Here is a 16,412-nt window from a genome sequence, read left to right on the forward strand (position 1 = left end):
CTGCAGAGATGCTGGGAAGATCAGGCAGCAGACAACAGGAGCTTGGTGCAGATGGCTGGAAACAGGCAGCAGGTGGGAGGTGTACTGTAGTACAGATGCTGTGCAGGAACTGCAGAGATGCTGGGAAGATCAGACAGCAGACAACTGGAGCTTGGTGCAGATGGCTGGAAACAGGCAGCAGGTGGGAGGTGTACTGTAGTACAGATGCTGGCAGAGTCAGGCAGGCCGGGTCAAACACAGGCGGGCGGATCAGGTACAGAGGGGAGGCAGAAGCAGAGTCGTAGTTCAAGCCGGATCAGTAACAGGCGGGCAGCAGATCGTTGGAAGGAGGAGGCAGGAGCGAAGTCAGACAAGCCGGAGGTCAGGGCAGGCGGAGATCAGAAGGGTCAAAGGTAAGCCGGGTTCACAGGAGCAGGAGAAAATCAGGTAACAGATATCAGGTAGGGTAAACAGGAACGCTGTTGACTGAGCAGCAAGAGGCTATGGGATGAGCCCCATTAAATAGCCTAAACTGGCGCCAAAATGGCGTCATCACGTGCCCGCACGCCGCTATTGCGCGTGCCGATGTGCCGCGAGTGCGCGCTCCCGTGCGCGCTGATGCGCTATTGCCGCTATTGCGCGCCGGTGCGCGATTAGCGCCACCTAGTGGCCTACCAAGTCCATGACAGGGGGGCCGCAATGGCAAAACCTTTGATGAAGCCTCTGTAGTAATTTGCGAACCCTAGAAAGCTTTGGAGCCCTCTTAAAGTGGTCGGTTGAGGCCATTACAAGACAGCAAAATGTTTTTGAGGGTCCATTTGGAAACTGACAGCACTTATTATGTATCCAAGCAAAGGAATACAGCTTTGATGGAAACTGCATTTCTCAATCTTCGCGTAAAGATGGTTTTCTCTCAGTTATTGTAATACCTGCTTTACATGTGAGATGGGCTCTAGATGAGTCTTGGAAAAGATTAACAAGTAGATGATCAAAAAACTGTTGCTGAAATCGTGAAAAATGTCATTCATGAAACGTTGGCAGACAGCAGGGGCAATACACAACCCAAATGGCATAACCAGATATTCAAAATGTCCAGTACAAGTGTTGAATGCTGTCTTCCACTCGTCCCCGTCTTTAATTCGAATCAGATTATAAGCCCCTGGTAGGTCCAGCTACCTTAAGCACATCAAACAATTCAAGAATGAGAGGCAAAGGGTAGGAGTCTTTTACATTGATTTGATTTAACCCTCAATAGTCTATGCATGGTCAAAGACCCCCAGTTTTATTTACAACCAAGAAAAAACCTGCCACTACTGGAGAAGAAGAGGGTCGGATAAAACCACTTTCCAAGTTGTCTTTTACATATTCCTTACTTTGGGAAGAGGTGCTCCAGGAATCAAATTAATTGCGCAGTCAAAAGAACGATGTGGAGGTAAAACTTCTGCCTTTTGCTTGCAAAATACGTCTGCAAACTCATGGTATTCACGAGGCAAGGTAGGTGGGATGGCCATGGAAGCCAACAGACAACCAGAAAGTCTTTTGGGTTGAGACAAACAGTTTAGATAACAGAACGACCCCCAAGAGGTTAGTTCTCCATTTTCCCAATCAAAAGAAGGGTTATGTTGTTGTAACCATGGGTAACCAAAGATAATGGCCAGAAGTGGAGAATCAATAAGAGACAAGACAACTTCCTCTTTGTGGAGTACGCTTACCTGAAGGGTGATTGTCGTAGGCTCAAATTTTACAATGCCATCTCCCAAGGGTTGTCAATTAAGGGTGGTGATGTTCAGGGGTCCAGACTTTGGAACAAATGGGATGTTATTTTCTTTAACAAAAGTGTAGTCCAAGAATTTGCCTCCGGCTTCAGAATCCACAAAAGCCTCACAGAAGACCAGTAGCTACAGCAGTTGCGGGACAGTTATACAGGCAGTCACTTCTGGCAGATGACACAGGCTCACCTGAGGTACAGAGTCTAAGTACTAGCTGGTGTTCACCAGAGCTCCTGATGATGGAGATGGATTTAGCTGCGTGCTAGTACCAAGTCGCAGTCCTCAGGTTTGCCCAACCAGGGTGTGAGCAAGCCGGATCCAGTAGCGGATAAGCAGATAAGGGTTACCGATGAAGTCAATCTGCCAGATCTCTGCAGGCCTTTCTCCCCTCCCCCCCTTTTTTTTTTAACATTCAATTTGTAGTTATCTGAATATAAAATAACAAGTAAAGACATTAAGAAAGGTATAAGAGTCATGAATAATCCTTCAAATTTATTTCTTTAAATTCAGTTTCTAGATAGTAATCCTCCAAGAATAAACCTATTCACCCCTAGGGGAGCAAACTGTGAACAGGTCTATTCTAACATGAATAAGAAAAAAGAGAGAACAGGATGTCGTCAAGTAAATCAATGTATTCTAGCAAGTCAAACCAAATCAATCAGGAAATTAAATCAGCATAATTCTCTGCAAGGAATAAGTGATACCAACAGCCTATCCTTATTCCTGAAATATTTTCATTGGACCTAATGGTTTCCGCTAAAGGTTCAATTACCAAAGAAAATATAATGGGTGAGAGTGGGCAACCCTGTCTGGTGCCGTTCGTGAGGTTAAAAGTCTTAGACGACATTCCCGAAGTGAAAACTTTTACTGATGGTTGTGTATAAAGTAGCATAATTGCTTCATGGATAAATCCTGAAAATCCAAACTTCTCAAGAGTCCTGGAGATATAGTTCCAATGCACTCTATCGAATGCCTTCTCTGCGTCCAGACCATATGCAAGTACGTGTCCTTGATATCCAAGGACGCCAGGAAGTCCCCTTGATGGAGTGCGGCTATCAAAGAGTGATCCGACTCCATCCTGAACTTTTGCACTCTGACAAAACAGTTGAGGGCCTTGAGATCCAGGATTGGACAGACCCCTTCCTTCTTGGGGACTACAAACAGATTGGAGTAAAACTCCTGAAACCGTTCCAGTAAAGGAACCAGCACGATCACCCCCCTGACCAGCAGATCCTGAACAGCCCCAAACAGGGCCTTCCGACGATCCAGAGGAAGCTGGAAGGAAAAAATCTGTTTGGCGGACAAGAGAGAAACTCTATCTTGTACCTTGAGGAAACTACTTCGCAAACCCACCGGTCGGAAAGAAGAGATATCCACTGAGCCGCAAATTCCCGAAGCCGGCCCCCCACCTGAGAGACGGGCAGGGGCAGACCTTCATGCGGAAGCAGGTTTGTCCGCAGGCTTGTTGGGCTTGCGGAATCAGGGGCGCTTCTGCCCTTCAGCGGGCGCCTTAGCGCCCTGGGAACGTTTACCTGCCGCACCGGGCGGACGAAAAACAACAATTGGGGGCGGTAATGGAGGGCCCCTGCCTCTGGCGAGGCACCTTACCTTTTCCAGATTGTGGGAGCAGAGTGCTCTTACCTCCCGTGGCATCTTTTATGATGTCATCTAGAGAAGCCCCAAAAAGCCTTTCACCCTTAAAGGGCAAATCCACCAAGGCCTTCTTAGAAGACTGGTCCGCAGACCAACACTTCAGCCAGACAAGGCGGTGCAACACCACCGCGTAGGCCGAGGCCCTGGAGAGCAAGGGAAGCGTATCCAGGGCTGACTCACAGACAAATTTTAGGCCCTGCACCAACTGGTCGGCCAGCGTCACACAGTCCAGTGGGGCTTGATGCTCCTCTTACTCCTGAAGCAACAACTTTGCCCGTTCCGTAAGTGTCTGTGACATTAGAGCCCCGGCCAAGACCGGTTTTACCGCCGACCCCACCACCGTGAACATGGAGCGGGCCATAGCCTCAGCTCTCCTATCTGCGGGGTCCTTGAAAGCGGGAGCCCCCTCCACAGAGAGGTAGTAGGTGGTAGCTTTGTTCAGTCTGGACACAGGGGGGTCCACTGACGGAGGAGAGGTCCACTTCTTCAGGAAGTCCTCCTCAAAAGGATAACGGACCGCAAAGCATTTTGGAATAGAAAAAAACTTTTGCGGCCGATCCCATTCCTTGTACAAATTTTTTTCCAGATAAGGAACACAAGGAAACACTTTCGCAGTGCGGGCCGGCTTGCGGAACCCAAAAGGGACTGACATCTCTGATGTCTCCGCCGAATCCTCAATTTTCTGAGTATCCCGCACCACAGTGATAAGAGCTCCCACTAGCGCCCTATCATGCGCTGACCCTGATGCAGAGTCATCCTCACTGTCCATGTGGACTAGGCCTGCATCCTCTGACACATCGGAACCAGGGCCGGGAGCAGTAGCTGGGCCCGACTCTGTGTCAGAGGCATCCCCAGAAAAAGGCGGGGGAGGGGCGCTTTTTACCCCCCCTCTGGCCACGCGCCGCTTCAATCCTGGCAGCCAACAAACGCCTCTAGGACTGCCGTCATAGCATCCACAGAGGCCGCAGGTACGGGGGCACTAAGGGTTAACTCTGGCATGTCTGGGGAAGAAGCATCCGATTCAGACGCCATGCTGACCCACCCTTTTGCCACCCTTGGAGTGCAAGGCAAAACCCACAGGCCACCCTCCCGGCCGCAGCAGAGAACAGGGGACCCCCCAGAGGACTCACCACCCCACCAGGCCTGTACTGCTGCTGTCTGCCCCAGGGCGCTGCTCCGTGCTGTGCCGTCCCTCAGGAAGTGTGCTGGAGCTGTTCGCGACGTTATTTTAGCCACTAGAGGCAAAAAAGCCTTCCAAAATGGCCATCGACATGCAAAAAAAGCATGTGGGCTACAAGAAAATGGCCACCAAACTCTAATAAAGGTGCCCGGTGCCGCCAAAATGGCAGCCGTGATTGTAACAGTAAAAAAACACACAGTGGCAGCAAAACAGCACCTCCAAGCAGACACAGCCACTAGATGGAACCCCCCAGGTGGACCCCCCACCTCACGGCCGACCCTGCCACCCTAAACATGGGGAAAGGAGAGAGAGGAAGGGAGAGAGGAAAGCAGGGCACACCCCCAATCGACCTCCCCGGGAATGCACCAGCCGTACCACCCTACCAAAGCAAGGGGACTGCTACTTACCTGTCCTGCGACCACCGGCTGGAGGCATCCTGGACAGAACCAACGTCCGCGCAGTTACGGCATGGCTGTCAGCCCGGCCCACTGTGACACGGACATAGAGCCCGGTCATATGTGTGCCCTGGAGCGTATAGCTCACCGGCCACCCCTGGAGCAACTGGGCATGTCATGGACGGCCCAGCACGTAGCTAAAGGCCGACACACGCTCGATGGCCGAACTTGGGGGGACTACAAGGATCGAGGATCCAGCCTGTCACCCAGTCGGCAGTTGATTGTAGATCTCAGGATCCAAAAATGCAGGAAAACAAAAAGAAAAGCAAGAAAATTGCAAAAACATCCTCAGAGCACATGGGCCCAGAGGAGCCATGTCATCTCCTTTTGCTAGGCAGAAAAAAAACTGGGGCTGGGGCTGCAGAGCAGAGAGTGGGGGATGTACCCAGGGGAACCGCCCCCTGGGAGGTACTGTACTGTGTGGAGTGTTTAACACTTAACATGCTGTTTTTCTGCCTAGTCAATCTCCTAGAAAGGAGGATAATACCCTAAAGTCAGATGCTGCTGTGTCCGTCCATGAACGGAAGAGAAATATGTGGAGGGAGCTGAAGGTGCACGTTACCAAACATCAGCCTCAAAACCTTAAAAGATAAGTCCAGCCTGAGCATTTTAGGCTGGGCTTCTCCTATGGGTCACAGAAGTGAAATTTGTTTTGCACTCCTGTGACCCGTTTTCAGTGGAGTGGTCTGAAGTACACTCTCCGGCTGACGTCACCAAATTCAGTCCAGGCAGGGCATCATCCCGACTTAGGAAGTCTGAATCCTGCCAGCTGCCTATACTGATGACCGCTAAGACGACTGCTCCCTGCCCCTCCACAGCTCAGCATTCCAATGATCATGAAGTAGCAGAGCAGGAAAGATGCTGACTGACAGTCAGCAGCTCTCCACTCAGGGAGGTGAGAGAAACGAGCCAGTGGTGTTCAAGGGCTCGGTTCTTTGTAAAGAGGTGGCGGGGAACAGGTGCAGCAGCATTAATCTGCAAAGAAAACAAAACTCCATTCTTCTCTTTTAGGCCTCATGCACACTGGACGTTTTTACAGCAGCTGTTTTTGGCAGTAGACGTTTTTTTCTACAGTCAATAAACTCTCCATCATGTTATCCTATGTGTCCATGCACACATAGGCTGTTATCAGCAGTTTTGAGCAGTGGCGTTTTTGAGCAGTAAAAAAAACCCCAAAACTAGTGGGTTCTGAGAGACGTTTTCCAGCTGTAAAAACGCTCTAATGCTGATAAACGTCAATAAACGCTGATAAACGCTCAAAATGTCACTCACCAGCGTTTTTTAACGTTTTTGATCCAAAAAAGAAGAAAAATACATTTTTTTTCTTCAACCAAAAAACGCTAACGCTAGAAAATACTATAAAGAGTTGAAAAACTCACTGCAAAGCTACTGGCGTTTTTATAACGTTATTTTAACGTCCAGTGTACATGAGGCCTTAATGACTTGGAGAGGATCTGTAAAGAGGAATGGGACAAAAATCCCTCCTGAGATGTGTGCAAACTTGGTGGCCAACTACAAGAAACTTCTGACCTTTTGCCATCAAGTGCTAAGTCATGTTTTATGAAAGGGTTCAAATACTTATTTCACTCATTAAAAATGCAAATCAATTTATAACTTTTTTGAAATGTGTTTGGATATTTTTGTTGTTATTCTGTCTCTCCCTGTTAAAATAAACCTACCATTAAAATTCTAGACTGATCATTTCTTTGTCAGTGGTCAATGTACAAAATCAGCAGGGGATGAAATCCTTTTTTCCCTCACTGTATGCAATCATTGACTCAAAAAGTACTGAAGCCAGGGGATGGATTTGACAGCTTGGTAAGGGCTCGGTCACCAGACGTACTACAGTGCAGGCCCATATAAGGGTTGTGTTTACCCACAGGGGGATGCACAGGTGTTCCGCGCATCCAGTCCCATTCATGTAAGTTGGGATGCAGTGGCTGCATGGACACAATTGCTGCTCCCAATTTGGCATCTATGTGGTTACACGGCCCTGAACACAGACAGTGTGCATTTGGTGATTTTGCACAGTCATGGCTGTTAAATTGGATGCAGTGGCTGTGTCCATGCAACCAACCGACATGAATGTGACTGGATGCATGGAACAACTGTGTATCTCTATGTGGGCAAACAAGGGCCTCACATGGATGTATGGTGAGCTCATTCACCACTGGGCCGGATTCAGGTAGAATTGCCCATTATTTACGCAGGCGCAGGGCAACCTTTTTGCCCTGCGCCCCCACAAATTTGCTCCGCTGCCCTTGATTCACGGAGCACAAGCTCCGCGAATTGCGCGGGCGTGCCGGCAAAATGCCCGGCGCAGGAGCACGCAATTTAAATGATCCCGTAGGAGGCGGGAATCATTTAAATTAGGCGCGTTCCCGCGCCGATCATAGCGCGCATGCTCCGTCGGGAAACTTTCCCGACGTGCATTGCGGCAAATGACGTTGCAAGGACGTCATTTGCTTCAAAGTGAACGTGAATGGCGTCCAGCGCCATTCATGATTCACTTACGCCAAATACGTAAAATTCTAATTTTGCGACGCGGGAACGACGGGTATACGTAACATGGGCTGCCCCTGCTAATAGCAGAGGCAGCCTTGCGCGAAAACCGTCGTACGTAAACAACGTAAATTGCGTACGCAGGGCTCGCGCAACGTTGTGAATCAGTGTTAGTATGCAATTTGCATACTATACACTGAGTACAACGTTAAACCCCACCTAGCGGCCACCGCAAGAATGCAGCCTAAGATATGCGGGCATAAGAGCCTTATGCCGCGCAGATCTTAGGCTGCAGTTGGCGTAACGAGGTTCCTGAATCAGGAGCATTCGTTACGCCGGGGCAAGTAAGCAATTGCGCTGTGTAACTTATGGTTACACAGGCGCAATTGCTTCTTGAATCTACCCCACTGTTTATTATTCAATTTATTACAGGAAATTATTAAGCACTGGCAATTTATGCAGCATTTTACATTTATTGTACAGTTGTGGCCAAAAGCTTTGAGAATGACACAAATATTAGTTTTCACAAAGTTTGCTGCTAAACTGCTTTTAGATCTTAGTTTCTGTGATGTAGTGAAATATAATTACACGCACTTCATACGTTTCAAAGGCTTTTATCGACAATTACATGATATTTATGCAAAGAGTCAGTATTTGCGGTGTTGGCCCTTCTTTTTCAGGACCTCTGCAATTCGACTGGGCATGCTCTCAATCAACTTCTGGGCCAATTCCTGACTGATTGCAACCCATTCTTTCATAATCACTTCTTGGAGTTTGTCAGAATTAGTGGGTTTTTGTTTGTCCACCCGCCTCTTGAGGATTGACCACAAGTTCTCAATGGGATTAAGATCTGGGGAGTTTCCAGGCCATGGACCCAAAATGTCAACGTTTCGGTCCTTGAGCCACTTAGTTATCACTTTTGCCTTATGGCACGGTGCTCCATCGTGCTGGAAAATGCATTGTTCTTCACCAAACTGTTGTTGGATTGTTGGAAGAAGTTGCTGTTGGAGGGTGTTTTGGTACCATTCTTTATTCATGGCTGTGTTTTTGGGCAAAATTGTGAGTGAGCCCACTTCCTTGGATGAGAAGCAACCCCACACATGAATGGTCTCAGGATGCTTTACTGTTGGCATAACACAGAACTGATGGTAGCGCTCACCTTTTCTTCTCCGGACAAGCCTTTTTCCTGATGCCTCAAACAATCGGAATGAGGCTTCATCTGAGAATATGACTTTGCCCCAGTCCTCCATTCACCATTTTTTCTGCAGAAGATCAATCTGTCCCTGATGTTTTTTTGGAGAGAAATGGCTTCTTTTCTGCCCTTCTTGACACCAGGCCATCTTCCAAAAGTCTTCGCCTCACTGTGCGTGCAGATGCGCTCACACCTGCCTGCTGCCATTCCTGAGAAAGCTCTGCACTGGTGACACTCCGATCCCGCAGCTGAATCCTCTTTAGGAGACGGTCCTGGCGCTTGCTGGGCTTTCTTGGGCACCCTTCTTCACAAATGCAGTGGAAATATTTTTTAAGGGATTAAAGCAGGAGTTCACCCGAAAAAAAAAATGTATCCTTAGATTCATGCTCATTTTGTCTAGGGGAATCGGCTAGTTTTTTTTAAATCGAAGCTGTACTTACCATTTTAGAGAGCGATCTTCTCCGTCGCTTCCGGGTCTTCGGGACTAGGCGTTCCTATTTGATTGACAGGCTTCTGACGGTCGCATACATCGCGTCACAAGTAGCCGAACGTCGGTGCGGCTCTATACGGCGCCTGCGCACCGACGTTCGGCTACTTTCGGAAAATCGTGACGCGATGGATGCGACCGTCGGAAGCCTGTCAATTAAATAGGAACGCCCAGTCCCGCAGCCCATACCCGGAAGCGGCGGAGAAGATCGCTCTCTAAAACGGTAAGTAAAGCTTCGATTTTAATAAACCTAGTCGATTTCCCTAGACAAAATGAGCAGGAATCTAAGGTTAAAAATTTACATTTCCGGGTGAACCTCCAAGTTAATTTTCATGGCAAAGAGGAACTTTGCAATTAATTGCAATTCGGCTGATCACTCTTCATAACATTCTGGAGTATATGCAATTTCCCATCTCAAAAACTGAGGCAGCAGACTTTGTGAAAATTAGTATTTGTGTCATTCTCAAAACTTTTGGCCATGGCTGTACACTTACCTCAGCCATACACTACACACTCTCCTTTAGAGCTATCAACCCTATAGTGCTCAGGCCTGTCTGGCTGGATTGTTTAGCTTGCTTCCCTATTATATGGTTTTGGTAAATATAAAGAATATTGTACTATAGCACAGTGTATGCCCAGCCTTGAACTCAATTCCCTCACAGCACAGGCCCTTGCGCCTTCCCCTGTCCACTACAACCCTGACTGAGCCAGACACCGATGCGCCATGACTCACATCCGCCCCACAGCGCTGCATTGTGGGAGCAGCAGTACGTCCGGCCCCCCGCCCTGCCGCAACCCAATCCTCGCCTTCCCCTACCCCAAACTACACCTCCCGTCACCCCCCTCGCCTGTGCGTGTGTCGGTAGCGTACGCAGGGCCGCTGTGCCCTGTGGGAGCTGTAGTACGCCCAGCGGCCGAGGCTTCCCGGACTACGCAGCGGAGGTGTGAGGCACGGAACTACAAGGCCCAGCATGCTTTGTGACTGCTAGGAGCCGCTGGAGCAGCGGGGTAAGATGGCGGCCGCTGGAGGGACGGGAAAACGGCTATTGTTGTAGAGCGGCTGGGGAAGACCAATACAAGGCCTGACTGACACAGCCCTAAGGGGGGAGCGACGGAGGAGGGAGAGGTGAGAGAGAGAAAGGCCGGGGAGCCGGCTGTGTGTGTATGGCGCATCTCCGTTATATCGTGTATAGCGGGGGGGCCGGGGTCACTGCATAGAGATGACATGGCCGGCTGATCGGGGGGCTTTGTATGACAGGAACATCCGGGGACCTGGGGGGCTAAAATATACATAATATATAGGTCTGTGTGCAGATCTGATGATTGCATTGTAATCTACAGATCTGGGTGACACCAGTGTCATGGAGGAGGTGACATCTACTATGGATCGTTATTTTATAGGGGTGTCTTGTCTGTCTGTCATCACCTCTCCTCCAGGATCAGATGTCCTCTGCTCTGAGCAGCCATGGTGGGTAAACATTGTATCTCCAGGGTCATCGGCCCCTTTCACACCATCATCTCCACTTCTCGGGCTCCATCTAAGTCTATGGAAAGGTCCAGAAGAACAAAAATTGGAAGTTCTGGGGCCTTCGCTGTGTTTTTGGGCCTAAATGTGACGGATCGGAGGTGGTGTGATGTGAGCGGACTTGGGGGTGACCATAGATCTGAGATGGGTCCAGAGAGGGGAATGGAATTCTTATTCTGCTCCAATTTGTAAACAAATCCATCGCCAGCTGACTGGACATGTGAAAGGGGCCAAAGTGACCATTTATAATAATTAGATCATGAATCGTAGTGCAACATAAACCTCAGATCACCCCAAATTCTATATGAACAGCTCCAATTCCTGCACCATCAAATCTCAGCTCGGCCCCAATTCCTGCACCATCAAATCTCAGCCCGGCCCCAATTCCTGCACCATCAAATCTCAGCCCGGCCCCAATTCCTGCACCATCAAATCTCAGCCCGGCCCCAATTCCTGCACCATCAAATCTCAGCCCGGCCCCAATTCCTGCACCATCAAATCTCAGCCCGGCCCCAATTCCTGCACCATCAAATCTCAGCCCGGCCCCAATTCCTGCACCATCAAATCTCAGCCCGGCCCCAATTCCTGCACCATCAAATCTCAGCCCGGCCCCAATTCCTGCACCATGAAATCTCAGCCCGGCCCCAATTCCTGCACCATCAAACCTCAGCTCGGCCCCAATTCCTGCACCATCAAATCTCAGCTCGGCCCCAATTCCTGCACCATCAAATCTCAGCTCGGCCCCAATTCCTGCACCATCAAATCTCAGCTAGGCCCCAATTCCTGCACCATCAAACCTCAGCTCGGCCCCAATTCCTGCACCATGAAATCTCAGCCCGGCCCCAATTCCTGCACCATGAAATCTCAGCCCGGCCCCAATTCCTGCACCATGAAATCTCAGCCCGGCCCCAATTCCTGCACCATCAAATCTCAGCTAGGCCCCAATTCCTGCACCATCAAACCTCAGCTCGGCCCCAATTCCTGCACCATCAAATCTCAGCTCGGCCCCAATTCCTGCACCATCAAACCTCAGTTTAGCCCAAGTTCCTGCATCAGAAATCCGGTTACTCCCAATTCCTTCCTCAAACCCCAGATCAGACTTAATTCCTGCACGTCACATTTCAGATCAGACCCAGTTCTTGCACCATGGAACCCTCGGGTCAGACCCAGTTCTTGCACAATGGAACCTCGGGTCACACCTCAGATAAGACACAGTTCTTGCACCATCAGACTTATTTAAAGTGGAGGTTCACCCGAAAAGTTAATTTTTTAACATTAGATTGAGGCTCATTTTGTCTAGGGGAATCGGGTAGTTTTTTTAAAATCGAAGCAGTACTTACCGTTTTAGAGAGCGATCTTCTCCGCCACTTCCGGGTATTGGCTGCGGGACTGGGCATTCCTATTTGATTGACAGGCTTCCGATGGTCGCATACATCGCGTCACAATTTTCCGAAAGTAGCCGAACGTCGGTGCGCAGGTGCCGTATAGAGCCGCACCGATGTTCGGCTTCTTTGGGCTACTCGTGACGCTATGTATGCGACCGTCGGAAGCCTGTCAATCAAATCGGAACGCCCAGTCCCGAAGACCATACCCGGAAGCGGCGGAGAAGATCGCTCTCTAAAACAGTAAGTACTGCTTCTATTTTTAAAAAAAAACTACCCGATTCCCCTTGACAAAATGAGCATCAATCTAATGTTAAAAAAAAAATTTAAGACAAGTTTTAACGAGCAGGTCAGGCTTTGTAACTGACAGCCTTATGAGCTGTCATATACAGCCTATGGCAATGGCTCTGTATTTTTAGGAAGCAGAGGCCCATCAGAGGTTCATCCACCAGACCAGTCTGAGCCTGCGCACATATCGCTTTACAATCTTCCGGGTGCTACTAAAAGTACTTGCTCTGGCACCCATTACCTTTTGCCTATCCCTGTTGTAGCTGGTCTACTGCACTCAAGTGCAGATCTTAGAGCGGATTTAATCTATAGAAGACCTAGAAGCACTCATAACTTTCCTAGTGAACCTTTCAGTAAGTCACAGCGTACCTTTTTGTTCTAACCACTCCAAGCTCACATGAAGTTTCCCTCCTTTGGGTCTGGAAATCTAGGTCCCGAATCAAGAGAGCCTGACCATGCCCAATGAGCTTAGTAGGAAACAAAACGTACATAAAAAGTGTAGCACATAAAATTAATAGATCACCCAATGAAAGGATGAATAAACGGTGCATCAAACAAATGGTGAAAAAATTATGATGACAATATATCAACCAAAAAAGTGATGTATATGTATAGACACTGGATGGTGTTTATATACAATCTAAATAAATATATGTGAAAAGAAAGTCCAATGTGATGAAAATTGGTGATAATAGTCCCAATGCCTCGGAATGAAGTGCAGTAAAGAAATCCACCACCGATCATTGAAAGTAAGGCTTAAAGCGGGGGTTCACCCTGTTAAAAAAAAAAAAAAAAGTTTTTTTTTATTAGACCATTAAATTCGGCATCGTAGCGCGAGCTACGGTATGCCGGTCTTACATTTTTTATCCCCGTACTCACCGTGCTATCGATGATTGAAGAATCCGGGGAATGGGCGTTCCTATGGTGAGAGAAGGTGATTGACGGCCGGCCCTGGCACGTCACGCTTCTCCGGAAATAGCCGAAATAGGCTTGGCTATTCACGGCGCCTGCGCATAGCCTGTGCGCAGGCGTCGTGAATAGCCGAGACCTACTCCGGCTGTCTTCGGGGAGCGTGACGTGCCAGAGCCGGCCGTCAATCATCCTCCCTCTCCATAGGCACGCCCATTCCCCGCGGGAGTCGGATTCTTCAATCAACGATACCACAGTGAGTACGGGGATTAAAAATTTAAGACCGGCATACCGTAGCTCGCGCTACGATGCCGAATTTAATGGTCTAATGATGGAAAGGAGGGTGAACTACCGCTTTAACAGAGATACTGTACCCTAATGGACATATGCCCAGAGGGTCAGTAAAACAGGGTATAAACCACGCTCAGCTGCAATTCTCACAAAAGACGTCTCGCACATCAATCGGAGAGGAACTCAGGGATCGAATCAGGAAAAAGGTCACTTCTATGGGTACCCAATGTGGGCCAAAATGTAAACCAATATGTAGAGATGTTGAAGAGAGAGGCACATAGCGTAATACCAATGTTTAATGTAGGTAAAAACGCTTGCATTATAAAAGGTGATCAGCGCTTTCAAAGTGGCAGCGGTGGAGTCTCCCGACGCATTTCGCATCAAATAGTGCATCGTCTGGGGTTTTTGTATTCCAACATTGTCCATTGATGGTGTGAGCTGCTTACTATTGATAGCGCTGAATTTTCTGTTTTCTGTTTCCAAACCTAGTAGAAAAGCAGGGAATTGCACACCCAAGATATCAGATCTCATCCAACTTTTGTTAAACCCTGCCATGACACACTGTAGCTCCGCCTCGGACTGCAATGCATGAATTATTATTATTTTTTTTTGTAAAAGGGTTTAAAATTGAATGTGGATTTGTACTCCTTTCTGTGATCACACGGAAGAGTTTCCTGTTCTCTCTTCTACCTTGGACCGAGACCTTCTGCATCACCTTATTCTTTGGCCCAACTATGAGTTAAATTTTGTTTCTTTTCAATTGGTATAAGCCAGGCATGTCCAAAGTCTGGCCCGGGGGCCAATTGCGGCCCCCTTTCCAGTTTAATGTGGCCCCCCTGGTATTTGGATATATACTGTATTTATCGTCGCTGCCTCAGAGGGGACAGGGGGAGTGCTGTCAAATTACATACAGGAGAATCTCCTGTTTACTCAGTGACATCTGTAATAGGAAGTCCCGTCTCCTGGGCTGCCATTGGACAACTCCTCTGTCTATCATAGGAGGCGGGAGAAATTGTATTAAAGAGGCTGCTGTGTAAACAGGAGATTATCCTGTATGTAATCTGTTGATGCTTATCCCGCCCCTTCCCTCCGAGGCTGCAGATGGACATCCATCAGGCTGCATTAATGCCAATGGAGAGGATGCATTCATGACAATGGCGAGGCTGCAAATGGGCACTGATTAGGCTGCATTGATGGGCAATGACCCTTATTTTGTGTCACAGTTTTTTATTTACATTTTTTTCCCCTGAAACTTCCCTCCTAAAGTAAAGGTGTGTGTTATACACCAATAAATACAGTATATCCTAATAACACGCCCACACTCATCTCTTCACCACACACAGCCACAAAGGCAAGAGAATTTGTGTTGGGCAGTGTATTAGTTGCTCGAACGAACAAACTTAGACCAAATTTTAATGGTTCAAAGAATGTCAGGCAAAATGGTCGGCCCTTACGCATGTTCACTTCATCAAATCTGCCCCTCCTTGAAAACAGTTTGGACACCCCTGGTATAAGCTGATATAAATAATACCAGTACTGACATCCCTATCTTTCTATCGAGTGGGACAAAAGTTGGATTGAAATGTGTAGTTATTCTGGAATGTTTTATTAAGTTACCCGCGACATTTGTAATAGATTTTGACCATTCTTTTTCTGTTAGGTCTGTTACTCCAGGCTGTAGTGATGGCAGGAGACCGCCAGGAACCGAAAGAAACCAAGGAGGATGCTGATAAGGAGGCAACACCAGAGTCTAATAGGGCACTGGATGTTGCTGAAACAGAAGATGAACAAGCGCTCCACTGCGGCGATTCCTCCGAATATGATGCATCAGAAGTGCTGAACCCAGACATCTTTTTGGTAATTCTTCTTTAGGCTTTTGAGCTCAAGGTATATAGGGGGCAAGTGTACAGTACGTGGGGTAACCAATAGTAGACCATGATAATTTGGGCCCCATGTTATAAAGCAGCTGTATGACTAAAACCACTTTAAAAAAAAAAAAAATTACTAAATGCAAGCTGGTGGAGCACTGGGCCCAAAGGCAAGCATTAACTGGTCATTGTTTCAGTCTAAGGAGCCAGTTCTAAAACATACAGAGTATCCCTATGGGTCTCCTGAGTAGTCCAAAAAAAGGATAAGTCCAGTATAGATTTATAAATCTTCATGGAAGATTGGTGGATAAAGCCAACATGTTTAGGGCGCTCAACTCCCCCTTTATTGGGGGGGGGGGGGGTCATTCATTCCAATAAAGGACTGAAGAAAAGCCCAATCACTTGACCTGTCAATGTCACTTGACTGGCCTCTCCTGCAATCACAGATTTCTCGCTGCACCATTATGTATAATGAGCTCAGTGGACCACGCCATGAAACATATTGCAGCCTGATTGGTTAATAAAATATAGGCTCAGTGTGGTGTAAACTCTGCAGCATCTAGCAGACGGCTATATCTGCTTTCTACCACAAACAGACCCCTTTGTTATGTATTTGATCAGTTAAAAGATTTACCAATTTATGTAGCACAACGTCCTACCCAAAAGATCAATTCAAGTTCTTTTCAGTCAGGTAGGCTTACAACACTACATCAATCATAATAATTTCCTGACCTCGCTGCTTCTTTCTTATTGTAGAAATTTTTACAACAAGTTGTGAGTAAGAGCAAGAAGAAGCTGTGCAGAGTTTCAGGTAAATGCAATTTTTTTATTTCTTTTTTTATTGTATTTTAAATACGTTTTTTAGTATGTACTTTTTTGGAGCTTTACTTTTAAGAGAAGTATGGGGGTGTGTGTGTGTGTGTATATGTATG

At 47.7% G+C, this 16,412-nt stretch overlaps 1 protein-coding gene across 3 annotated transcripts in view; it reads left to right on the plus strand.

The window, feature by feature from the left end:
- Nucleotides 1–10,051: 10,051 nt before the first annotated feature.
- SCAF1 (SR-related CTD associated factor 1) overlaps nucleotides 10,052–16,412 on the plus strand; it is a 61,478-nt gene continuing 55,117 nt past the window's right edge. Inside the window, exons 1-3 of one of the 3 annotated variants that reach the window (XM_040327502.1) lie at nucleotides 10,052–10,343; nucleotides 15,273–15,469; nucleotides 16,237–16,291. In XM_040327502.1, the coding sequence (XP_040183436.1) occupies nucleotides 15,296–15,469; nucleotides 16,237–16,291 (229 nt within the window). In that variant the 5' untranslated portion in view covers nucleotides 10,052–10,343; nucleotides 15,273–15,295. The remainder of the gene's footprint in view (nucleotides 10,344–15,272; nucleotides 15,470–16,236; nucleotides 16,292–16,412) is intronic. The other 2 variants (XM_040327504.1, XM_040327505.1) reach the window with 2 other exon arrangements.

The sequence above is a fragment of the Rana temporaria genome, chromosome 10 (genome assembly GCF_905171775.1).
Source record: "Rana temporaria chromosome 10, aRanTem1.1, whole genome shotgun sequence".
In the NCBI taxonomy this organism is placed as follows: Eukaryota; Metazoa; Chordata; class Amphibia; order Anura; family Ranidae; genus Rana; species Rana temporaria.